The 25557-nt window shown below is 45.3% G+C and overlaps 1 protein-coding gene across 1 annotated transcript in view; it reads right to left on the bottom strand.

Moving 5' to 3' along the window:
• Positions 1-1047: 1047 nt before the first annotated feature.
• The window catches only part of LOC8042294 (transmembrane protein 192), a 41993-nt gene continuing 17483 nt past the window's right edge, over positions 1048-25557 (bottom strand). Inside the window, exons 4-6 of the mRNA XM_002415384.4 lie at positions 24872-25027; positions 14938-15046; positions 1048-1529 (exon numbers count right to left, since the gene is read on the bottom strand). Coding sequence (XP_002415429.3) covers positions 1388-1529; positions 14938-15046; positions 24872-25027 — 407 coding nt within the window. The 3' untranslated portion in view covers positions 1048-1387. The remainder of the gene's footprint in view (positions 1530-14937; positions 15047-24871; positions 25028-25557) is intronic.

Here is a 25557-nt window from a genome sequence, read left to right as displayed (position 1 = left end):
AGGCCACACGGGATTGACTGATTAGAGGAAGAAACGCGGTGATGTAGTACCTAGGAACCGAAGATCGCCGGTGATGACCCCTTCGCATTGCCAATTTCGGCGCCGCACAGTGGGGGACGACGGGTGTATCACTGGGGATCGTATTAACCCATCTGGCACCTCCCCCCCCCCCCCCCCCTTTACGCCACTTCACGGTGGGTCTGTGGATGGCTCATTACAAAATATTAACCCACCTCGGGCCACCCGTACACGTCACCTTGCGGCGCCCCACCAGTGACCTAAGTACGCCCTAGCCCCGCTGCCCCCCACTGTATCTCGGTCGCTAGGTGTTACTTTACGCCGTTGCTCTTTATAACCAGCCAATCCGGTGCAGCCACCGTCCTTCATGCACACGCTAAGTTGATGCCTAAAATTAAGATGGCTGAACAAAACCGATGACAAAGAAACAACAGACACACCAAGTGGTTTGTTTTCGTGTACCGCACCGCCGCTTTGCATTGGCGGCGCTGTAAATGTTAGCAATGATACGCCGCAGCTGCAGAGACGGCGGCGGCGGGCATCGGCTACACCACAACTGCAGAGCACAAAACTTCGTTAAACTGATTGCAAAAATAATCCTGGGTCTATCGATCAAGTTCGTTAAACTGAAATATTTGCTATTCCAAAATTTGTGTTTCGTTAACTAAAACATTTTCGCATAAAATAGAAAAACAGCCAATTTTTTTTTCTAAAGTTTATTTTGAAAATTTTGTGAAACCGACGTTTGCTCAAGCGAATTTACTGTAAACGTGAACCAGAAGTGTGCCGGGGCTACCCAATAGATAGCGCCACTGAGTTTGTAGCCAAACAAAAAAGGGTGATGACACGACTATAAGGAAGGCATTCTGCTCTACCGGGCAGGTGCTGGGTTCCCAGAAGCGTCTGCTACGTAGTGCTGGAGACGGAAACGCAACGACCACTACCCGCAAACCAAGCCCTTGCAAGAAGGCTCCGGGTATTTACCACTATGGTCTCCCAACTACAAAGGAATAAATGACAATACAGAAATAACGTGGAAATTTACAGCACAAAATATTTATTTCAAAACCTATTTTACAAAGTTGTTAAGAAACCTATTTCAAGCAACATTTGATGATCAGCATAAATGTACAGAAAGGAGTAGAAAAGAACTCTCACACAAACTAAACAAACTGTAGATGTCTTGATAGTTCATCAGTAAAAGTCACATTAAAACTTGCGTTATAGACAAAACACTAGCAAACACTGTCAGGAAAACATTTTGCAATTCCACGTGTGCAAGGAACTTGAATGTCAAGGCCTCAACGTGTCCACTCCAAAATTTTGAAAAATGTCAAACATTTGTATTTTTGGGCAATTGAGTTATTCATCAGCATGACTGTTGAGATTTATACCTGTTAAGCTCAACGCTGAGAGTCAGGATTTTGCGCCCCAGAAAAGCATTGTACTTCTTCAAGTAGCGGATCATATCTGCCTGCTTCTCCACGATGTCCTCGAGGAAAGAGCCATCCCTACAAAAACCAGAAAAAGTACATCCAATGGAATCACCATGCCATTTCATTTTGCTATGGTACTTGTTTATTTAAATTTGTTTATAATGCATAGGATTTAATAGTGAACAACATTATGGCTTTGATTATGCTTCAAACGATTGTTTTGCTACAGTTTTTCCATTGATTTAAGTTCACTTTATAATGATCATATATATACTATATTTTTTTAAGCTTTATGTAAAATGGTTATGTTTTTATTATGCCAAATATGACTGCTTGCTGCCCACTCAGAACCAAGGCCTTGCCAGGCACTTTTGCCTTTTGGCTTTTGTTCCTGTAATACTGTACTGCAAAAACAAATAAGAAAAAAAAGGCTTTCAACATTTCTCAGTGCAACTATGGTGCATGAAAACGTCCCAGCAAAAAGAATGCATCACCATTCTGCCATTGTGAGAATATCCAGTGCTGTTAGGCATTGAACACTCGAATACCAGGCCCAGTGTACACAGCAGACTAATAGGAAGCAGGATTCTTCCCGTGATGGTATTAGTTTGTTGACCCTAGCATCAACATACAACCCTTGTACACTGACCAACTGGCCAATTGGTAACAGAGCCACACCTATGACAGTGAGGTTCTTTCTCAGTCTATAGAACACAAGACATAAGGGAGTTTCAGTAGATTATTTCAATAACTCCGAAAATGATACTCAGTAGTGATATGACACACACACAAAGGAGCCAGCAGGGTACTGAGTATTATAATCAGAATAATCTACTAAAACTCTCTAATACTGGAATCCAGTGTGATTGCTTCCTCGAGGAATCTTTGGGGTGTCACTCAAAACCTTAGTGGATCTGCAAAGTGCACTGCTTGCTTAGAGCTGGGTATTTTTACTGCAGCTCATGCTGGAGCCACACAAGCAATGCAGAAGACATTACTCGAACATATAAAGCTACACTCAGTATGAGGCCTCTGCCAAATGCATTGAAATATGGTTAATGTAAATATTGCTGTTTGGGCTGCCCAAGTGATTTCAAATATGTCAAAATACAGCATTATTTAAACGTAAAAGCTGGTATATCGTAGCAGGTACATAGTCATCAATGTTTTTTTTGGGGGGGAGCTTCAAGATAATTTGTCACAGTAAGGCTGCTCGGGCCCTAAGGTAAATGGATGCTGCGTTTAACATGCATCTTTATGTGCACATATTCTCTGCATACGTCTAATACAACTAAAAGTAGTATACTGTTTGCTGGATGGCACTTTTCATGCTAGAGAGGCGTATACACATAAGCTGAAAAGAAAAAAATGAGGGTGTACCCATGCAATACATAGTGCAACACAGTTTGTGTAAACATGGATTGCCAATCTTTTGTCAGTTCTTTGCTCACAATTGAAAGAGGCTGTTATTAAAACCACAAGAGTGGTGGACAGTGTTCATTTGGGATACCAACCTAAGTGGAAAAATGCACTACCTGCCTGAGTAAACTGTGATGAAGAGCAAATGTGCTTGCACTAACTGCGTCATGCAATGTACCATATTTTACAGACTATAGTCCACAGACTAGTATACATGTTTAAAAGTTGAAATATTTGGCCAGTGCAGACTATAAAAGGATTTGTTTTTGTTTTTTCTGAATCCTTCACTGTGACAAGATGTGAATAATTTATGAATAACAGATTACTATATTAGTGCTGTTTTATGCATGATACAAGCTTCTTTGTGAGCTAATACAGCAGGCATTTGTCAAGGTGTGCTGTGTATGATAGAACCTCAGATTGAGCGAGTTGGTTGTTCATCTTGGTCGATGTTGCAGCCCACTCAAAAAACTGTCACTCGAGCTTTCACACACACACAAAAGGAACAAAACTCTCACACAGCACTCACTAACAACTTCGTATAGCAAGATCAGCTTTTGCTTCCACTTTTACTTAAATTTGAGATAATTTTCAAATAGAAAAAGACAAAAATTTTTATTTTCATCTTTTTTTGTTTGTTTTATTTTTGTCGCTTTCTATTTGAAAATGATCTCAAATTAAAGGGATACTACAACGAAATTTCAGCGCTCATTTTTTGGTCTATATGTGTTCAAAAAAGCAGCATCACATCGAACATACCAATATCTTGTTAAAAAAAAGTCACGAAAAGGAATTTTAGAACGAATTAAACGATTAGCAAAGAGCACCTGGTGGATGTCGCTAATGCCTCGCTTGTAATGCCCGTCTAGGAACTTTGACAGCTAGTGACGGAGGTTGTCTCGTCTCCGGCCACGACGAGAGAAGAGGGGCAGGAGGAACTCCCCTCTTCCCGAGAATGCCTTTTGTGTGTCGCAGAAGTCGCTATTGTCCCCCTACAAAATTATAGAAGATTAACCCATCACTCAAAATTCGTACAAAAGAAGCTGCTTCAATGGCTGGAACAACTAGGCCATCTTCTCGACGTCAGCCTCGCCGTAGCTTTGCTCGTCTTGAGACGACCTACGTCACAATTGCGTTGGATGTCACGTGGTCTCCGCTGGGCCTTCTCCGAGCGCTTGCCAGAGTGGGCCATTTATAACGAAAAATACAGCCACCAGGCTCAAAATACAAACGTGCGATTGTAAATTACGGATATTGTGAATCATATTCAACCTATTTTTGAACACGACGGGAATATTTCAAATTTCGTTGGAGTATCCCTTTAAAGTAGAAGTAGAAGCAAAAGCTAATCACGCAATACAAAGTTGCTAGTGAGCACTGTGTGAGAGTTTTGTTCCTTTTGTGCGTGTAAAAGCTTGAGTGATAGTTTTTTTAGTGTGCTGCAACGTCAACCAAGATAAACAACCAACTCGCCCAGTCTGAGGTTCTAACAGCTTTCATTTTAGTACATCGGACCCTTTTAACAATCTTCCTTTACAACCAAGCATCCTAATTTTGTGGATCGCCATTTATTATCACAAAAAGAGACTGATTATTTAGCCGAAAGTTTGCCTAATCGTTTTGCCGTTCATTTTGACTGGTCTTCCGGTCAAAAAGCAGCGAGCTCGCACTTGAAACTGACGTTGCCGATGTCGCCCCATCGGCCAAGTCGCAGGGCAGACGATGCACTACGTGTTGTCGTAGTGCGCACGACTCCTCCAGCTCCGCAATCTCCCACCGACATGTTACAGCCATTGGGCACTCTGACTAAGCGAGGTAGTAACGCGTTGGCGCCACCAAGTGTCAATGCACGTAACTACGGTACGCTTGGCCCTGGGAGGCCAATGACGTCGCAGAAAAATCATGGGTGCAACATATATCCTGAGACATACCATACTCTTCGATGGCCGATTTTGAGTGCTCACCAGAGTTATTAGAATTAAAAATACAGCCATTCGTTTGAAATACAAGTGTGCGATTGTCATTAGCGGATAGAGTTGATTATGTTTAGCTTATTTATGAATGTGAGAGGTATATTTTAAGTTTCAATTCAATATTGCTTTGAATCAAATTCTGGTTTTCTTTGAAGCACAAGACCCAAGAACGTGACAAGAGAGGGAAAACAGAAAAAAAGGGGTCTATATTTGTACAATGGGGGCAGAAAAACAGTGATGCAAAATGATGCATTGTAGCAGAGTATCAAATGTCAATTTTAAGATGAAATGTGTACCTGTAGAACAATTCCCCAACAGAATAATGTACCAATACAAAAAAAAAGAAAAGAAAAACAACTTTCAGCCTTTCCACTCTGGTGAAGAAGGAAGACCAGCGGAGCTGTACAATGGAAAGTAATGACCGGCCCCAAGTCGGCAAGCCAGAGTGGAAAGGCTTGCCGCCATCTATGAGCAACGGCGGCAACCAGATGCGTGGCTTTCCGCCGTCGCTCATAGATGGCGGTAGGTTTTGAGAGTTTGCGGTCTTCATTTCTTTGCGGGGTACACAATCTTGGGGAAACTAGCCCTTAACAGCTCCGCTGTAAAAAAAAAAAAAAAGAATGGATGACGAACAAGCTGGTGAGACTGGCTGACGTGCATTTGGGGAAAGCGGCCAAATGCAGATTTCGACACACGATTCCTTCTTGTCCTGAAGAGCTTTCAAGGACACCGAACACAGAATGTGCGAAGACAACCTTGCATGTCTGAGATGTACTTGGTCATCATAACTAGGGGTACAACCGGCATGCTTCAGCCACTGGACTTTCCAATGAACTGGCCTTTCAAATGTGGATTTCATTGCACACACACTGAATGAATGGCTACAACTGTCGCCAGAAAACAACTGCTGGTCAGCTAACGAGGGCGTCTCTTCCAGATGTCTGTGATTATATTCTTGAAGCACAGGGTGCAATATCCTTCAGAACCATCCAAAAAGCTTCAAGGGGCAAGGCTTTTCTAACAAGTTGGATGGCATCAAGGATGGCCTGACCTGGGACAAAGACCATGACATCAAGATGAGTCCTGAGGGCGGTACGTACATGGAGTGTTGACGACTTGGCATGGCCATCAAATCAATAAATGTTTTTTCTTTTCTTCTCTGCCAACATATGTGAGTTGTTTATATTTATTTAGTAGGGATAAGTAAAAAGTAAGAAAAACGTGCTAACCAAAAAAAGCATCCACTTCTTTTTTTTAGAGTGGAGTTGTTAAGGGCTAGTTTTTTTGAGTGTCGTGTAAGGTACCAAACAAATACCGACACAAAACTACACAAAACTCTGGACAGCTACCGCCATCTATGAGCAATGGCGGCAACCAGACAACGAATCTGGTTGCCGTCGTCGCTCATAGATGGCGGCAACCTTTCCAGTCTTTGCATCAATGTGCACGATGGTCCGGTGGTCGCCGTCGTGTACATCCGCCCCGCGACGCCCAAGAGAAACATTGAAGCATTCATGATGGACGTCTTCGGATGGGTCATGCTCGGCAACGACACCTCTGCCGTAGTGACGAGTAACTTTAATGTTCACATTGCACGCCAGGAAGGAAAGTGGTTCACATCGTTTATGCTCGAGCGCTTCAAGCTTGCGTGTGTAAACAAACCTACGGTGCCCACGACCAGGCATTGGACCTGTATAGACCTCGTCTTCACGAAGAATGTGCCTGCCGTCAGCGCACACCGTATGGCGGTGTACCACAGCAATCACAAGGCCATGGTCACTGACGTGACAAAATAAATAACAACCCCAGATCAGTATATATATGTCTGATTCTTTAGTCGTTCAAATAACCAATTACCCAATCACACTTTAATCCTTACATTTATAAATACCTCATTCCCACCATAGTACAGCTTTGCTGGTCTTCCTTCTTCACCAGAGTGGAAAGGCTAACAGTTTTCATGCAATGGCTACCTCCCTAGTTTTCACTCTATAGCTAGAAAAAAACCTGCAGCCTTTACAAGTGTACAGTAGAATGTCTATGATACAATCACGGTTCATCCAATTTCGGGGCGGTTCATTTTTTTAAAAATCCCTGGCCAAAGTTCCTTAAAGGGGCCCTGCAATCATATTTAAGTGTCTACCTTTATTGCGGTTGCCACGTCTCTTGGGGTTCGAGCAAGCCAGCGGGCACGGAGAAAGTAACTAAATATCAGTGCGTCATATTTTAACCGGGCGACGCGGAAACCTCCTCCACCTACGAGGGCGACCCGCGTTGCCGAAAGCGCGCAATATGTGACGTCTTTGGTCCTGGGCTTACTACTGGTCAGAGCAGCTAGAAACTTTTTTAGTCGAGATACAAAATAAAAGTGTTGCGAACCGTTTCAATTATGTATGAAAGTAGTTTTTGTTCAGTATTTTAGATCAGAAAAGAAACAAATACAGTTTATAAAGTACGGAAACAAGAAAAGACCCGTCGACAAACCCGCCACCAAGCGGCGGAAAAAACGGTGCATACTAGAAAGGGTTAGTAGGATGAGGCGCCAACGAACGGCAAGCGTAGAAAGGTCCCGGATGTACGCGGCGGCGCTGCGGTCGTATACCGGCTCGAGGATCCGACTGGTTTCGAGCGGCCCGAAGGCTTTCGGCACGGGCTTGGCTGGCGATTTGGCCATTTGATGGTATGGCAGCGCGAAGTGGCTCCCGTTCTGAACTGATCTTTACCCCGTGTTTGCTGTCGTTTGTGGCCAACGAAGTGTTATGCCGAATTAGTCTTTAATCGCGCAGCAAAAGCAATGCGAGCCACCCTGGCCGCCCGCTTCATACAGCCTATCCAACACGTGCTTTAGTGGCGCCCTCTCGAGCCGTTGACACGGAGTGCGGCAGCCGTGGCCGCTCGATGAGCTCACTACTCCTCCTCTAGTTCACGACCACTCAAGCCAGGACCTACGACATCATGAAGGAGGTTATTTTTTGCTTGTTTTTGTAATTCTAATTTGCCTATAATTTTTAAAATAAAGCGAAATTTGGGAAAAGAAATGTTTCTTTAAGTTACTACATTCAGTGCGCTCAGGTTCGGTGCAAATAAAAAACCAGTCAAAAAGTTGTTGCAGGGCCCCTTTAAGACTAATATTAGATATCGGGATAGTCCAAATGCTTTCTGGGGCCGCAATGGACCATACAAACAATGATTGACAATGTTTACACATCCTTTAGGGCTGCATCGCTCTGCTACGACAACCGTAACCGGCATTTTGGTGTCATTTTTCTTGCCGTTCTTTTAACATACGCACCGTGCAACCAAAATAACCGCGGCTGCATTCTGAAATTCTTAAACATACCCACGTCCAGGATTGCTGCACTATCTGTGTTGTCATGTGATTGGAATTCAACTCGATGGAGTAACTCGCATTCAATTACCAGTGATGTCAATTGCCTAAGCCATTTTAGAGCACCTTTCAGAGCAGCCAAAATAGTGTTTTGGAGCAGCAAATGTGACATTTGGAGCAATCAAAACAGTGTTTTGAAGCAGCAAAAGTGGCTTTTGGAGCAGCCAAACAGTGTTTCGGAGTAGCAAAAGTGGCTTTTGGAGGAGATACTTGAAAAAAGAAATAAAAATATTTATTTTAAGTGCTGCACAAACGGAGGGCACTTTGTGTTGTGTTGTGTTTAGATGTTACGTGTTGTGACGGAACTCGAGGCCTGTTTTTGTACTGCTGAGACCTCCCACAAATGTACAGTGCTGTAGGCATTGCCGAGCAATTCCAAAAGACCGCTTTCCACCGTTTTACTGATTCCAGACGTGCCAGATTTTCGTAAAAAGTAAGCAAACGTAAAACAATCGATTGCGAGCGTTTGGCTAGTGTCTTTGTCATGCAATAATGTTCGCATGCACGTGAGGGCAGCTTTGGCGGGCTTGCAGTTGCGCGTGCTTCATCGCGCGAGTGGAGACAATGGCTGTTCGATCGAAACGTAAACCATGCCACTCCACTCCGTCACCAACTGATCCCCAAAATTGTATGCAAAATGAAACTGTCGAGCATACGACAAAAAACAGTCCAGCGGCGCATGCTTGCCTGGCCGGCAAACATGAAAAAAAGAACCTGAGCGCATCTATGCAAGACATCACGAGCCAGGATCAAAACATTCTTGGAGCACTTTGTACAACGACTGAACTTGAGACAAACAAGCGTGCTGTGTGGGTTCAGCGTGCAGACATTGCCTTCTTTGCTTTAGCTCACTTCTCTTCACTAATTTTCTTTTGCGGCAGGTGTTTCACGTATCGGGGTCCCTCTCGAAAGAAAGCCCACCAAGAGAAACTTAGGTAATCAACACTTCGACACAGCAGTCTTTAAGTTAAATAGGGATTTTGATAGTAACATATGATTTAAACAAGAAAAGGAATGTTGATAAACATGCGGTGGTACTTAGTTTAATTCTAGAAAGCGCCATATCTGCAGCGACGTGGGGACGGCAACACCCAACGTCGTGCGATCACGGTGACTGGAACGCAGGAACAAAATGTAGTTTTCCCATGGTTGTTGCTTTCAAGAGCGAGTACTTCAGCTCACAAAATAGCTTCCGCTGCACAAAAACATGGTTTCGTTTCACAACATGGCTGGTACCCGGCACGCTAGCACCAGAGCGTCCGCACACACCCGCGTCTATCGATAAAAATATTTAAAAAAAAGACGCAAGACAAGACGCACGAGACGACGAGAGCGCGAAACGAGAGACGGCGGGAAAACAATGCGAGACCGGATGGACAATTGAAGGAGGGTACCTTGAGTCGGGCAGCCGCTTGCACCACATAACAAATGCATGCTCAATTACGATACTCACTTTAGTATCGGTTTTGAAAGGCGAGCGAAATTGTTTTTTTGGCCCAGGCTTGGTGCAGATTACCCATATTTTTGCAAAATGTAGCAGGACGTAGCAGGGTTAGCCTCTTGGCACAATTTGGCACAATTGGTATAGCTATCACATCACTGCTACACTAACCCTCAGCCCCTCACTCAACCTCACGCTCACTTCCAGCCCTTCACTCACCCTCTTTGAACCTCACAGCCCTTGCGTACTCATACCCCTCATGCACTCACAGTCCTCGCAATCCCCACTCACCCTCACACTCATGAATTTTTGGGGTTCAGAAACTCACTGAACCTCACCTCACCAGTGAAGATGAGCGTGAGTGAGCAGGGTGTCTAGCAGATTATTATTTTGAAAATCCCTGACTTTTCCAGGTTTTCCCTGACAATTCCAGGTGAAATTCCCTGACCACTGTGGAGGCGGTTAAATATATAAGACCATTACAACACAAGGCATTGAGCATTGAGCACTGTGAGGATCATTTTACATGGGTTTATTCCAACTTGCACATTCGACCGGTTCGTCCAGTCTGGATTAAACGAGCACCTTCTTGCCGCTGACATGGTTAGTGAAGAGGCCACTTCTGGAAACAGCATGAAAACTAGGGGTGTCGCGAACCGGTCAAGGTTCGAGTTCGACCAGGTTCGACTTTTTCTAACTTCTTGTGAAAAGTTCAACTCAGATTCGACTGCTATGCGCAAGCGCGACAGGCTGTCCAGTTGGCTTCGGATTAAACAGTGATGGCTAACGGATGAATTAAAGGCAGCACTGATCGGTTATTTCAGTAAATACAGTACAAAACAATTTAGCTATCAACTTCTTCAGTGATTAGAATTAGTTTGTTAATTGCAACTGTTCATAAAGTTAAAATAACCCCTTGCATAAAAAAAAATTCTTCAGACCTAGACATGCTTGTATCAAGGTCTGGCCACACTGTCCACAAAGTTGAACCGGGCGAATCTGGCTAAAAGTTCGAAGGTTCGTCGAACCGCTTCGACTCAGTCTAACGTTCAACCTAAAAATCCGGTTCTACAAACGTTTGCGACACCCATAATGAAAACACGACGCTCAACCACATACATCAATAAGCGAATAGCAGCATGGCCGCCAGATGCACACTTTCGGATACTTTCGGCTTAAGGCTTGAATTGGGGTCTGCGGCTTTCCCATTTGTTACTAAATCTAGTAGCTCTAACTGGATCTAGTCTAGTGTCGTGACCTCAACCAATCCAAGGCTCGGACTGGATTTGTCGGCTGTTCCCTTTGCATCAGGAAGCACACTCTGCGTTGGGTGAGCAGAGCCCGCGCTCCGCTCAAAGTGGAATTTCTTGCATATTCTTCTGCCCTCAAGTCCCCAACTTGTTGCTCAGGGCACTCGATGGCGTTTCCGGCTCATTTTCCCTGACTGGGATCGCTTTGTGACAATATCCCTGATTTTTCCCGGTAATTAAAATTTCCCTGACAATTCCCGGTTTTCCTGGTCGCTAGACACCCTAGTGAGGGCCCTCATGAGTGAGGTTTGCAGGGGTATGCCCAAAACCCAAGAGTCAAACCACACCAAGCATCCGCGCTGCGTAACTGTTGCGAGGCACGCGTCGAACCCGCTTCCCGGGAGGTGCCGCGAGGGGTCACAATGAATGTGCGACCCCTCACTAATTCTCTACACCTTCAAGCGAAATCAGGCCTCACAGAGAACTCATCATCTCGCACAAGTGCTTTGAGAAATGGAATCACACGTAAGCCTAAAATTTTTGGAATTGAGTGGAGTTGCCCTTTTGAATCTTTGTGTTAATATGAATGAAATTTACAGTATATACTGGTAGTTGCAAGGCACAATACAGTATAAAGTTTTATTTGTGAACATTAATTAAGAAATAAATTAATCAATTTTATCAGGAACATGTTGACATTGTTTAAAAAAACTATTGTTAGAAAACTAATGTAATACCCAACATTTTTCTACACTAGATATGCAGCACCTTGCATGGAGAGTGCAACTGTGAAAACAAAATTCCAGAAAAATAATTTGTCTTATGCTAATATCATGCTGAAAAATCAAATACTTTTTTTTGCCTTTTATGGTGTAACAATGTCTTAACATATTTTATAAAAGACATCCTCAAAGTAAAAAAAAACAAAAATTCCAAAGCTGCAATGCCCATAAAATATCAGTTAGGAAAAACAATGAGTGAGCCTTTCTTTTGTTCCATTAACAAAGGGTAGTTTTCCTAAAGTCAAAGTTATGGCAAAATGTGGAATAGAGACAAATGCGTTCAAAGTGCCCAAACCTCTATCTTATCTTTAGCATGGGTGGACCAAAAATAATTTATAAAAAAATAACTATGTAGTGTAAACAAATTAAACTTTATGGGAATACTCTCTAGATGTGGGTGGATGTGAATATAGCATTTTTTATAATCAAAATAAATGACTGGTCTTGCTTTAGTGGCACAAAATATGATCCCAGCCGAAATATTACACCAAAGTGAAGCCGCATACTCCACTAAAACCAATTTTAAAGCTGCGACCAGCTGCACTTTAGTGGGCGGCAAACGGGATAGCTTTGAGTCAAGGAACATTGGCGCAGTACCCTTGTGACGTCACGTCGCAGTGGAGCTGCGGCTGATTGGTTGTACCGCGTACCGCAATACCACGGTGACGCCACATCGCGGCAATACGGCTGATGATTAGCTTTGGGAGCTCAGAAATCCATGAGGGTATTCTGAGGAAACCTAGGGTTTCCAAGAGCCCAGTTTGAGAGCCCATTTTTTAGGGAAAGCTGGCTCATACCTAGATGCATTTTTATAAAAATCAAGCAATGCTATCCTTGTACTAAGTGTCTGTAGCCTGGTTAACAAACTTTCCGAGTTTGAAAGCCATTTAGTAGCTAGTGTGTTCAGAAAAGGCTCGAAGTACACCTAAGCACTCCTTATGACTTGTGAATGCAAAAGCACGCACGCCGCTCAGGGACGGCGCCAAAGGGAGGCGAGGGGTGGCTGGCGCCTCCCCTAAAATTTGTCCTGCCCCCCCAAAAATATGCCAGCCTTTACACCCCCCCCCTCTCACCCTAATTTTCGCGCGCAGACCCGCATACGCTACATGGCTCATCATTTTTCTAATTTTCTCGTCCCATCGAAAAGGCATTGGCTTGAAGGATAGCCAGCCTAAAAAGGCCTCATACCGGACGTTTTCAACTTTTTCGTGCCGTCCGCTTTATTTTCTTTACGTACCCCATGAAGAACGATGCATGAATATTGGTATGGCTTGCCGAAGCTAAGGAGCGTCGTCTACCACTCAATTCCTCTGTCGCCAACCATAAAAGACTTCCTGAAAGTAGCTTCACCCAAGTGGTTATTCGGAGAGACTTGGAATCCCATCTCCTCTGCGCCGTCGCTTCGTACCTGCCAGACAAAGGAACTCAAGGGCACTGTTCATGTTCTGATCGAGGAAATCTCACAAGGTCTTGAGACGCTCGGGCCTACTGGCGAGTTCCCAATGGGCGGCTTTGATGTGTCTAGGTCATCCTGCTTATTTCAAGTCTCTATGGGGTCCTTGCAGCAACTTTGGTGACGGCGACTGTGTGTGCTCGGAAAAGGGTACAGGTCGGAGCCTGACGGTTCGAGAACTGTTATGCTCCTATCATTAGTTACCTGGGGTATGGAGTCCCTTGAAGGACTATCCCAGGAGGCTGGAGGAAAGCTGAAAGTGTTTGTGTATTTGGGGGGGAGTAAGAAAGTGGAAGTGCTGTATTTTTATTTTGACAGAGGGCTGTCGAAACTGGAAGAAAGCTCTTCAAAAGGAAGGCGAGCTACGACGCCACTCCAACAGTGCCGCACGCAAGATGTCCCAAACATCATTAGCTTCCTTCAAGCAGATGAAGAAAATTGGCGCGGCTAAATCAGTCGCCGTGTACCTCGGCCAGGCGCATTCAGCAAAGAAGGGAGAATCGTCACTACATCTACATGACCGCTGACGTGCTCCGGTTTTCCGCGGTGCAGGGGATTGCCTAAAGAGCAGATGATGAGTCACGACAAGCGTGAGCGTGCTTATTTAGTATTGCGAAATGTAAACATGCCTGAATATTTTGCACGTGAAATGCTACATTAACCAGAGTTGTAGATAGGTTGTAAAATAATAAAATAAACTGAGCTGATTTCTATTAAAAACTCCCGAAGCGCCAAGTCATCGTCCCTGAATATTTGTTCTTTTAGTGGGATCGAAAGCCCCATGCCTCCCCAAAAATGCCGTGCGCCTCCCCACTGCCCCCTCACTATGAAAAGCCTGGCGCCGTCCCTGACGCCGCTTTTCGCTCCCTTCTTTAATCTGCGGCGTACGACGCACTGACCTTGGGCGTGGAACGGTGGAGCTGCTGTCTCGCAGACAGGCAGTGCCATCCGGTGAGCGATTGTTCAAACTATCGTGTGCCTTGCGGCGCGAGGAAGGAACAGACAGCAACGTAGTTCCCAGCAGAATGAACCCCTTGGTTTATTCCATGCGCCGTATATATTGCCCCGCGCCGCACAACTGATAAGAGGCAAATGAATGCGGTGATCAGCGATAACACCACAGTGTGATAACACAGTCAGAATGATACCACACAAACTGACGCGCAGCGGCCAATGGGAGCCTCGCCGACGCGCGCCAGCCATTGGGACTGAAGTGTAAAAGGTGCTGTTGGCTAGCTTTGCGCGTGGTTTCATTAAGGTGCCGTTATGCATGGTTCCAAAGCTGATGACGTCTGCTCGCTCCATGAGACAGTTAATGCTTTCGCATTAAAAAAGGCTTCGAAGTCACAAGGATCACTTGAGGAAAAGTACATGGGTCCCTGCCCCCTGTATTGCATTTACTCAAAAAATGATCGACACTTTTATGGACAGAGCCTCTACCTCACCTTTTCTACAGGGTCAAGCAAGTTGGCAATTGGGACATACAGAAAAAACCCAGCAAGCAACATACTGACTTAAGGATGCGACGTGCAATGAATTTGTGTGCTCAGAATATCAGTGCAGATCCAATTTTTAAGCCCGAATGTTACTGGTGCACTGGGCCCCTTCCATAAATTCCAACAATTGACTGTTTGTAAGCACTACGGGAAAGTATAGTGCATGGTTTTGTTCATAGACAAGTCAACTTAATTTTTAATAAACAGGGTAATCCACTCATTTGTTAGGAAACCCGGTGGGATTCTATACGAAGCAAGGCAACGTCTAAATTTGGACATACCTAAAACCAAGCTCCCCGCCCGACGACTGGGACTGTATGTAACTGAGCAACAGCTCGTCATGCTGGATGTCGGGCCTGCACTTGTTCTTGTGGAAGCTGATGGTCATTCCTGGGCAACAGATGTGGAACAGGGTCACAAACATAGCTTCCAGATTGTTCTCCTGCAGAACATGTACTGTCTCTGGCCAGCATCAAAGAAACAGAGACCGGATACACCCAAAGCTTCCCTCCCCACCCGCCCACAGCACATGCAATTAGTCAGTGGTGTCATCCAATGGCTAAACAAACCATCAAAGCACAGTCGTAAGCCAGTGCAGTGCGGGTATTTCTGTGCTTCAACAGTGCCAAAGAAGTGAGTGACGCATGAACTTCAAAGGGATTCACACAACACTCCACCGGCCAATTACTTCAACTTGTTTTCATAACATGAAGACTTTAAGAACAAACCTCTCTATCAATGTGTCGGTGTGCGCTTCACACAATTGTTTGCAAAAACTGATTTTCACAACGAGTTTTCTACTTTTTACATATTTTACCTACCCGAGCGTCGAAGTAGCCCTTATGGAACAAAATAAGAATCCAGCTTCAGTATCGTAGGGTATGTTGTTGGGCTAGTTGGTTCATCTTAGTTAAACATATAAAATAGCGCAAAAAACACAGGACAAGCACTATATAGCGCTTGTCCTGTATACTCCTTGTTCTTGTCTTTTTTGCGCTATTTTATATGTTTAGCTTCAGTATCGTTACTGAAGCATTCAATGTGAGTGATTGCTCAAGTGGTTAGGCTTACTGCAGCTGTCGTGCTTCACTCAATCAGTTCGACATTGTCCGTTTGCTTTCAATTGTGTCCTGCTAAACCCTGCATCATGTTAAGTTGCGGGTCATGATGACATCAGCACCTCTTCGCGGTGTTTTTTTTTTTAGATAACGTAAAAACGGCACAGTCAACACCTCTATAGTTCAGGAGGTATTTGGTCTCCAACTCTGAATTCAGATATTCACGGCAAAACTACAGGCCCAAGAGCAACAACATTGGTAATCAGCCAAGACAACGGAAGCAACGTCACTTCAGTGTCACAAGAAGTTTGAGCCGCACGAGCCCGGACAATTGATTTCTTTTTGCACAGACATCCAGAAGCAGCCCCATTTGTCAGCTCAGATAGCAGCAGAAAAGCATGAGCTGAACAGAAGTGACTAGACTTGCCCCACGTAGCCTCAGCAGCAGCTGACTTGCTAACACCCTGCCAGGGAGCTGAAGATAACACTCTTATTACCAGCTTTGAAAAGTGTCCTGGCCTTTCCGTGATGTGTCACTTTTGTTATAAACATTTATTATGCCCTCTAAAGGTGAATTCACACATTGCATCTTTTTGGCACATTCAAAGAAAGTTCTGACGGCACATCTGTTCCACCAAACTAATTTTTGCGAAATAGATGCGCCATCTGAACGTTTTCGAAATTTCACTGAGACCAGTAGGTCACCCGGAGGAGAAATGTGGATGCTGCCAATGGCTGCTCGACATCCCTGTGAAATTTGACCTCTGAGGCGGCACAAGCTTTCTGCTTTTCGGCAAAGCCGGAAAAAGAAAACAAACATGGCGGTAAGTGACAAGTGGAAGAGCAGTGCATACGAGTCGGCTGTGCGGTGCTGATTCATCAACAGTTGCAGCGAGGGCAGAACACACTGCACATACCGTAAAATAGCAGGAAAGCACCCACTCAATCTTTGGAGATAATCGCAAACTCAGATCTTACAAATTTGGTAATGGGCACTTAATGCGGAATGGGCAGATGTGCGGTACTCTATGGTAAACATGTGGACTGAGCATGACTGATCTTGTAGCAGTGCAAAAATTTCTAGAACATTTCGAGATCATCCAACTGTTCTTCAACGGTCGTGGTCTTTTTCTGGTTCGGACTAGGCGCCGTAAACCGAGTGAGTCAAATCTTTGCTGACAAAGTTTATCGCGCAACATTAATAAAGCAGACCGCCTCTAATGTAAATATTTCCCATCCCATGCTGAAAAAAACTTTATTCCAAATGCAGACGACAGGGTTTGGGAAAACCCTCATTAGTCAATATGCAACTGTTGTTGTGGAGAAAAGAGTGACCGAATCCTTTGGTGCTCTGGCACGGACTGGCCGCACGTCCATACCATATTTACTCGCATAATGGACACACTTTTTGTCCCTAAAAATTATTTGGGAGGGGGCATTCAGTACACGGGGTAAAATTTTTGCATTTACACACTTCGTGCAAATGTCATATTAGGTGCCAATATGACACGACAAGGTACTGTGGCACGTCTCCAATGATGGAGGCGCACCCACGGATGGTCGAGGCGTGCCACAATAACCATGCATTATAAACTGCAAACCTTTTTAGGGCACTTTTGGGGTGCCTTTCGCCAAAGGAAAAGCAACAGGACCGTTCTTAGGCGATATATATTGCTAGTATCCGGTGGGCACGCTCAGGTATATCCACGACTATGCATATAAGAACTTGTAGGAAGTCCAACCCCCAACCCCAAAAGCCCGCTTGCATAGACAGGGGTGAGACAGGTAAAACAGGTTTGGGGCAATATTTGGAGCAGAAAAATCTGGATTTTGGAGCAGCTTAGGAGCACAAGATTCTTGTTTTGGAGCAGCAGTTTATGCATTATGGAGCAGCTTCGAAGCACAAAAGTCTACAGTTTGGAGCAGAGTAGGAGCAGAAAATGTTAGAGCAGCTTATTAGCAATTTAAATCATAACAAATGTAATATAAATCGCATAAATCAGATTTTTTTTTTTTAATCATTATTTTTGTTTACACTGGTTCTAATAAGTCATCAGCGCCGACACGCACCGAGATAAAATATAAAAGAAAAAAAAAGAACGGAAAAGGCAAACGCGAGTTTCGTGCCATAGATGAGGACAGGAAACACAGGCTTGCTGCAAAGTTAGGTGGGCACCCGGTACCTCAAGCTTACACGAACTGGTGCTCAATTGCAATTGAAGTGCAAAACTTTTTAAAGCGGTGATTCGAGAGCATGAAGAGGGAAACACGGTTTACTACAACCAGACATCGATGCACGCTCGTAGAAAGCACGTGCAGATAGAAAAAAAAAAAAAACTTCCCACAAAAATGAGTCACAAGGTAAATAGTGAATTGGTAGAAAAACTATGAGCACCACATGCACGCTAAATACGGGTGTGTAACTGATCCATTCGATTGCTCACGCACTGGAAGCATGTGTGTGATAACCGAAAGTATTCACGGCGACAGCGCCGTTCATTTTGACGAGATAACGGACATGAATGAACAATTACACAATGGAGGTGCTCAATAGCACTTTTAAGAAAAGGTTTACTCTCAAAACGAAACAGATACTTAGGTTTGCTCATCTTGATAGCCTGTGCGTCGTACCTCCGCGGCCAGACAGCGAGACCGTGTGACAGTACACCGGTAGCATGCAGCCACAAATCACAGCGGAAAGTAGTAGGAAAATCGGGACAATACACATATCATATGTATAGAAGGGTACTACAGCTAAAACAATAAAAAAAAAAACTGCTCCGATTTTACTCAACAAGATTAACAATTTAATCAAACGTTTCGTCTCCCATGCAGGAAACATCGTCAGTGAAGTTTTTTCTCTCATTCCTGCTTGTAGGTTTCACTGACGATGTTTCCTGCATGGGAGACGAAACGTTTGATTAAATTGTTAATCTTGTTGAGTAAAGTCGGAGCAGTTTTTTTTATCATTATGATTCCCGGCTTTTGGAATATTTTTACAGCTGAAACCTTCGTATCCGGCGGTTGCTTGCGCCACTCTGTACCCGTGCCGTGTACTTTACTACGACGAGATTGAATGTTGCCTACCAAGCTCTCGTTTCCCGCTAAATCTAACGTCGCAGCAAACATTTTTTTTTTTTTTTTTTGAGTTACTTTGGTGCAGTGTGGTGCAATTTCGACCGATCCAACGTTTCTGGCGCAATTAGGCGCAGAAAATTGGGTTTGTATCGAAATGGCGCAATTGGCGCAGATGTCACACCCTGCATAGATAAAGTTTCGTTCATAATGGCAAACACTCGTACACAGTCCAATGCCGCGACCCCGAAGCCGGCTCGCATGGATCAAGTTTTGTTTACGGAGAAGCTGCTATGACACTCTCAGCCTACAGCGCAGCACGCTGTGCTGTTTTTACGGATTAAATGAACGCATTTATCAAGGGTATGCGAAATTAGGCCAAACCACTTTCACGGTTTCACTGTCTGAAACCGGACCACAGACGACGGCTTGCTTGTTGGCATCAATGCATCTCATAGGGGAAGAACGTCCGAGGCTCGGCAATTCCTCGACCCAAGCTTGGTCAAGTGTGCGCGACACTCGGTTTCACGGTTGATCGCTTCTTTAACTACCCCAACTACGCACTTGCAGCCATTACGAGAGTGGCTTGGCTTGGCTTGACTTGGCCTGACTGCTTGGCGGCAAAAGAAAACTGGCTTGGCGGCTTGCTAAATTGGACAGAATTCGAGACTCGCGAATTCGAAAATTGGAGGTTGTTGATTACAGGAGGGTGAGAAAAGTCAAAATATTGATATATATTGTGGGGGGTGCGTTTATCATGCGAGTGCAGTTATTATGCGAGTAAATACAGTATCTGTTTTCGCATGACCCTCGACTGACCTGCGGGCCTGGGCACGCTGCTCGAGCTTCGTGTAGCGACCTTTGTTGTGGGGCCCCTGGTAACATAAATGGTGGTGAAACGGAAAGAAGTGCTACACCCAATGCTGGCAACACAAAAAGAACAGCGACAACAAAACTAGCAGATGTGATATAGACATAACATATCATGTTGCCCAACAGATTTGTTTCGTGCTAGAGGATGCACTGGTTTTCTGGAGTGCGAACATTTAGTTGGTGGATGTGAAACTTGGTGCCAAGTCGTTGAAAGCAGGTTTTATGCAGTCCATGGCAATAGAGTCTGGATGTCCGTGCCAGTCAAAAGTGATGGTTTTGTCGGTTCTATTGAGGATTTTAAACAGGCTGTCGTATGGTGGAACAAGGCTCTTCTTGATGTCTTTGCGGAAATATGTGTGGGCACAAGTTGTAAGTTCTTGGCTTAAAAATACCTTGCGAGAACTTGAAAACCAAGGAGGCGTAGTATGGAGCTCTTGGATGAACCGTCATAAGTCGTCCAAATACTGTGGTTGTGGCAGAATATCCTTGGATGCGTCAAAAAAATTCTCCAGGGAGTCGGAGCGGCGATCTATACACCAATTCTGCTGGGGTGCATTTCAGGTCTGTTTTCAAAACTGATCTAATGCCGAAGAGGATGAACGGGAGAAGGTCGACCCATTGAACTTGCCTGTCTCATGACACGACCGATGCTTTCAGCCGCCGGTGCAAGCTTTCTACCATGCCATTTGCCGACGGGTGGCAAGAGGTTGTATGCACATGATGTGTTCCGAAAAGTTTTGCTAGGGCAGCAAACAGTGAACATTGAACTGGCATCCCTGGTCCATAGTGACAATTGAAGGGCAACCGAAACGAGCTACCGAAACTTCTACAAAAGTCCTGGCAACTGTCTCCGCTATGATGTCAGGAAGGGACTGGCCTCAGGCCACCTGGTGTAGCAGTCAATGCAGGTCAGAATATAGTTGAAACCCCGACATGGTGGCAAAGGACCCCCAATGTCGAGATGGACATGGTCAAAGCATGCATTGCGTATACGGAAGGAAGTTAGAAGTGTTACGGTGTGCTTGCTGACCTTTGACTGTTGGAATTGTAGGCAACCCCTTGTCCAGCTACATACATCCACATTAATGGTAGGCCACACATAGCAAGCTGCTACCAGTCACTGTGTGACTCGGATGCCCGGAGGGCTTAGGTTGTGCAGATGATCGAAGACTTTCCGACGAAGGGCTAGCAAAACAAAGGTTTGAGGACTGCTGATAGACATGCCGCAGAGGATGGTACCGGTAGAATGAGTAAGAGAGGAAGAAGAACTGCCCTCGATACCAAGGACTTCAGCCCGTCAGGATGGGCAAGTAGCTCCGGATCAGCCTCTAGCACCATAGCAATGCTGTCAGAGTCGACACCTCCAGGACTGGCCAAGACAGCATCAACACGGGAGAGCGCGTCTGCTGCTGAACCGTCTTCGCCTTTTACATCGCAGAAATCCACAGTGAACTCCGAAATAAAGGTTAGTTGTCGTATCTCTCGGGAGCAGAAGGTGGTGTGGTTGCCGTGGAAAGCATATGTTAGAGGCTTGTGGTCTTTCCGTATATGAAACTTGTGACCCTCAAGGATGTACCTGAAATGTTTAACGGCCAGGTATACGACAAGAAGTTCACGTCCAAATGTACTATGTGTTTCTGCGGGCTTCAGTTTCTGACAAAAAAAAAAAACTAAGTGTTCGCCACTCGCTGTCGAGCATCTTTTGCAAGGCAGCTCCGGCAGCGGTGCTGGAGGCATCAGTCATGAGACGGGTGGGGGCCTCAGGTTGCAGATAGAAAAGCAGGGCTGCATTTGGCCAAGGCCTCTTTCACGGTGGAAAAAGCTGATGCAGCTTCTGCGTTCCATGGGACTGTTGATGATGGTGGCCTTTTCCTGGTTTTGAGCAGATCCGTCATGGGTTGCAGTATTTCAGCACAATGCAGGATAAATCTCAATGGAAGTTTATCAAGCCAAGAAACTTACGAAGCTTTCGAAGGGACGTTGGTTGAGGAAACTTGCGAATTGCTATGACTTTTTCTTAGAGTGGTAAGATGCCCATTGAAGTTTTGCGGTGTCTAAGAAAGTCCAAGGCGTCCACTCCAAACAAGCACTTTTTCACATTGACGACAAGGCCGTACTGCTGCAGCCGGTCGAACAAAAGCCGTAGGTGTTTTTCGTGTTCTTCTGGAGATGAGCTGGCCACGAGGATGTCGTAAACGTAACCGAAAACGAATTGAAGTCCTCTTGTGACTTCATTGAGGGAAAGCCTGCACAAAGTTTCGCAGGCCGAAGGGCATCTTGGCCACATCTGCCGGTTCTACAGGAATCTGGTGGTAGGTCTTCATTAGGTCTACTTTGCTGTAGATATTGGTGCCAGTCAAACCAGCAGAGAAATCGTGAATGTGCGGCAAAGGATACTGGTCAGGTACCGTGCATACATTCAACGTCCAATAATCTTTGCAAGATCTCCTGTCATTCGGGTCCTTTTTTGGGACCATATGTAGCGGTGACCCCCAGTTGCTGGAAGACGGGCGTTTGATACCAAGCTCCAACATGTGTTCGAACTCTCGATGCGCAAGGTTTACTCGCTCGCCAAAGAGGCAGTGAGGACACGCGGAGATGGGCGGGGCATTGGTGATGATTTGGTGTGTTACACCATGCTCGATTGGCACCTCAGCATTGCAGGGTCGGATTATGGGTACTCTGTGAGGAGGGCTTTATACTTCAAGGACGCCACCAGGGAATGCATTGGAGAAGCCGTGATTGACGACAAGATACCCTGTATGGTCAAGGATGTGGTCGCATTGGTGAGGCTTCTGGCATGGATGTCGACAGAGAGGCCACAGCGTGCCAGGAAATCTGCTCCCAGTATGATCTGACGAAGGTCCGCGACAATGAAGACCCACCGGAAATGTTGCCTTAAGGCATGTTCACGCCGGCGATGCAAACTAGTCGTGCAATAACTTTCATCGCAAAAGCGACCATCGCGGGAAAAAAAGCGACGTGATTTGAATAGTCGCTTGCTGACCCGACTTTATTGCGATGCGATCTAGCCGCGGAGCGGCTGAGCCAATCAATGGCGTTCGGAGTGAGAGTTTTCAAGAAGCGACTCGCCAACGAAGGCGTTGGACTCGCTCATCGCGCACGCCAGTGTGACCATCTAACCTTTCCAAGATGCAATCTAGTCGCATCGCGCGACTCCTTGACATCACCGGTGTGAATGCACCTTTAGTCCTATGTCGATGGATAAAGATTGCTGGCCAAAGCTGGCAATGGCCGAGCTGCTGAGAGCTCATAGGGGTGCGGTATGTTGAGCTTGCTGACGGTCAAATCAAACGCGGGCAAGACGCTCAACTCAACCGCGGTGTCCACTAAGACATTATAACAACATTATAAAACAACTGTCTGTTGGCCATTGTCACTCTCCGCTGCTAGGCCTCGGTGTTTTCCGACCAGGAGCATGGTTGTTGGTAGTGCGTGGCACATTCTGCAAAGCGCCGGTGGTACTAGAATAGGGCTCCGTTGCTTCACCGTGAGGCTTGTCGTGCGGGTGAATGGGCGTGAGGCAAGCCCCACCTCGTTTGTTGAGACAGTTTCTCGTCTGACGTCCTCATGGTGGCAACAGCACAGGAAAGCTGTGCTATGCTTGCCTTGATCTCTGCGATCGCTGCTTGCCAGGGCGGGGGCTCGTGAGGCGCCACAGCAGCAATAGATGGTGCAGAATATTCGGCGGTGCAATCTGCCAGCATAGCAAGGCGACCTAGCAGCACGTCGTCAGCGGCTGCTAGAAACCTGCGCATTCCTTGTGGAAGTTTTTAAAAAAAAAAAAAAAAAAGCTCCAGCAGGAAACGGTTTTGGGGGTCGGTGGCTTGGGGGCCCAGCAATTGTTGCATTTGGCAAAGAAGTTGTGAGGGGCGGAGGTCTTCTAGTTCCTGGGCTGTCAGTAGCTGTTGGATTTGTGACCACTCGGATGCCGTTGTTCACTCAAGGAGTCTTCACGGGGTGGCTGCAACAGCACGTCATCGATTTCGTCGGCCACGTTTGGCAGCAGGGAGGCAATGACGTGGTAGAATCGGGACAGCCGAAGGTAGAACTGCGCCTCGATTTAGGTGAACCAAACTCGCGATTTCTTTCGCCAAAAAGGCGGAAGGCAGAAGCTGATGGTTGCGAGGTTGGCGTTCGAGGTCTGAGGAGGCGTACCACCGCCAGCGTGAGCATTGCCCTGGTCCATGTTCGTTGAGACCGCTAGAGAGGATAATGGGGGGTGTTCAGATGTCAAGTCACCATTTGTGGAGAAAAAAACAACCAAACACTGCTGGCAGGAACTGGCCGCACGTTTATATCTGTTTTCGCGTAACCCGCAACTGACCCGCGAGCGTCAGAGCTCGCTGCTCAAGCTCTGTGTTGTGGGCTCCTACAGTTGTTGCACATTAAACTGAACATGTAAATTAGCTGACTAAGTGAAATCTTAATTTCATGAAACCGTTGCACGTTGACAAAATGCACTATGTGAATAGACCTTAAACTGATACTATTATTTATTTGTAATAATTCTAGCTTTGAGGGCAGTCATCTTTTATAACAATAGTACTATATATTGGTTTCTGCATTAAAACATGCAAGTTAGTGAAGACGATTAAACAAAAACATTTTAGTATGCACATGTTTAAAAAAGAGGAGTGAAACTTTGCTATAATTTCAGCTTCAGTCAGACCAACCAACATGAAGTGTGCTAGCTATGTGAACTCTGAAAAATACAATACCATTTGGGTAAATGGTCAGCTAGAACGAGAGGGACAAACACAGACAGGGAGAAACAGAGACATACACACCGCTGTGTGTATGTTTCTCCCTGTCTGTGTTTGTCCCTCTCGTTCTAGCTGACCATTTACCTAAATTATGTACCAACTAGCTCAACTTCAGCCTGTTATTCAATACCATTTGACCATGACTTTCAAGCCATAACTAACTTTGAACTAACTGAACATTCCACGTGCGGATCAATGCCTCTTACTCATTTCTTTGACATTCAACCAAAATCTCCATTACACAATGTTTACAGTACAATAAACCTTTCCTGATCCGTAGACATCTCGGCTGGTATCTTAAGTCAACAAGTAGGAATCGATTCTGATATCTGCTTCTCCTATAGCATTAACGCAAGTTGTGAGATAGAGTGTATAACAAAACTGCAAACAACGTTATTCATATAAGTGCTGAACAAACTCACCGAGGTACTTGGCCAGGAATGGCAGCGCGACCAATGCCTCAACGATGAACAAAATCTGCAAATAATTCACCGCTGCGAGGGGTGCACGGGTACAAGCCTTCCGGTCCCGGCAATAGTTGTCCATGACTACCGCAGTTACTGAAAGCACCGCACATCCTGTAACAAAGTCAGATATGCATACTTTAACAATGAAGACCTTTTGATGCGTTTTACTCCTTTCTCATCTGCAGGCACGATGGCCAGCAACTATATTGTGTCAAGGGGTGGTGCTGAAGAGCCAACGGACATTCCCAAAAAAATTCCTAAGGCATGCAAGCTATGCATGCTCCGGATACTTTTCAATGCATCTTCCCTCTCACTCACCCCAAGCAGCAGGGAAGCCCAAAGTGGGATAAGAAGCATTTCTGTTAAACAAATAAATGGCCGACCACCGAGGCCCTGTCCGGCTACTGACTGCCTCACAAGTATGGGTCTTTCGTACTACTCTTATTATGTGCTTCTAATGACTTCTAACCCTTTGAGGGCCATGCCTGAATACACTTGGGTGCATTCCCGTGTGGCTTCAGATTTGGTTTGCTCCCTGCACCTTTTAACAGGGCAGTAATTTCTACTTTTTTTTTTTATCGTGTAACGGCATGTGTGAGCGAGCAAGCGATCAAAACAGTGTGTTATCTTGTAATGTCACT

The sequence above is a fragment of the Ixodes scapularis genome, unplaced genomic scaffold (assembly GCF_016920785.2).
Source record: "Ixodes scapularis isolate PalLabHiFi unplaced genomic scaffold, ASM1692078v2 PGA_scaffold0__279_contigs__length_252992795, whole genome shotgun sequence".
NCBI lineage: Eukaryota > Metazoa > Arthropoda > Arachnida > Ixodida > Ixodidae > Ixodes > Ixodes scapularis.
This window is presented reverse-complemented; position numbering and strand designations above follow the sequence as displayed.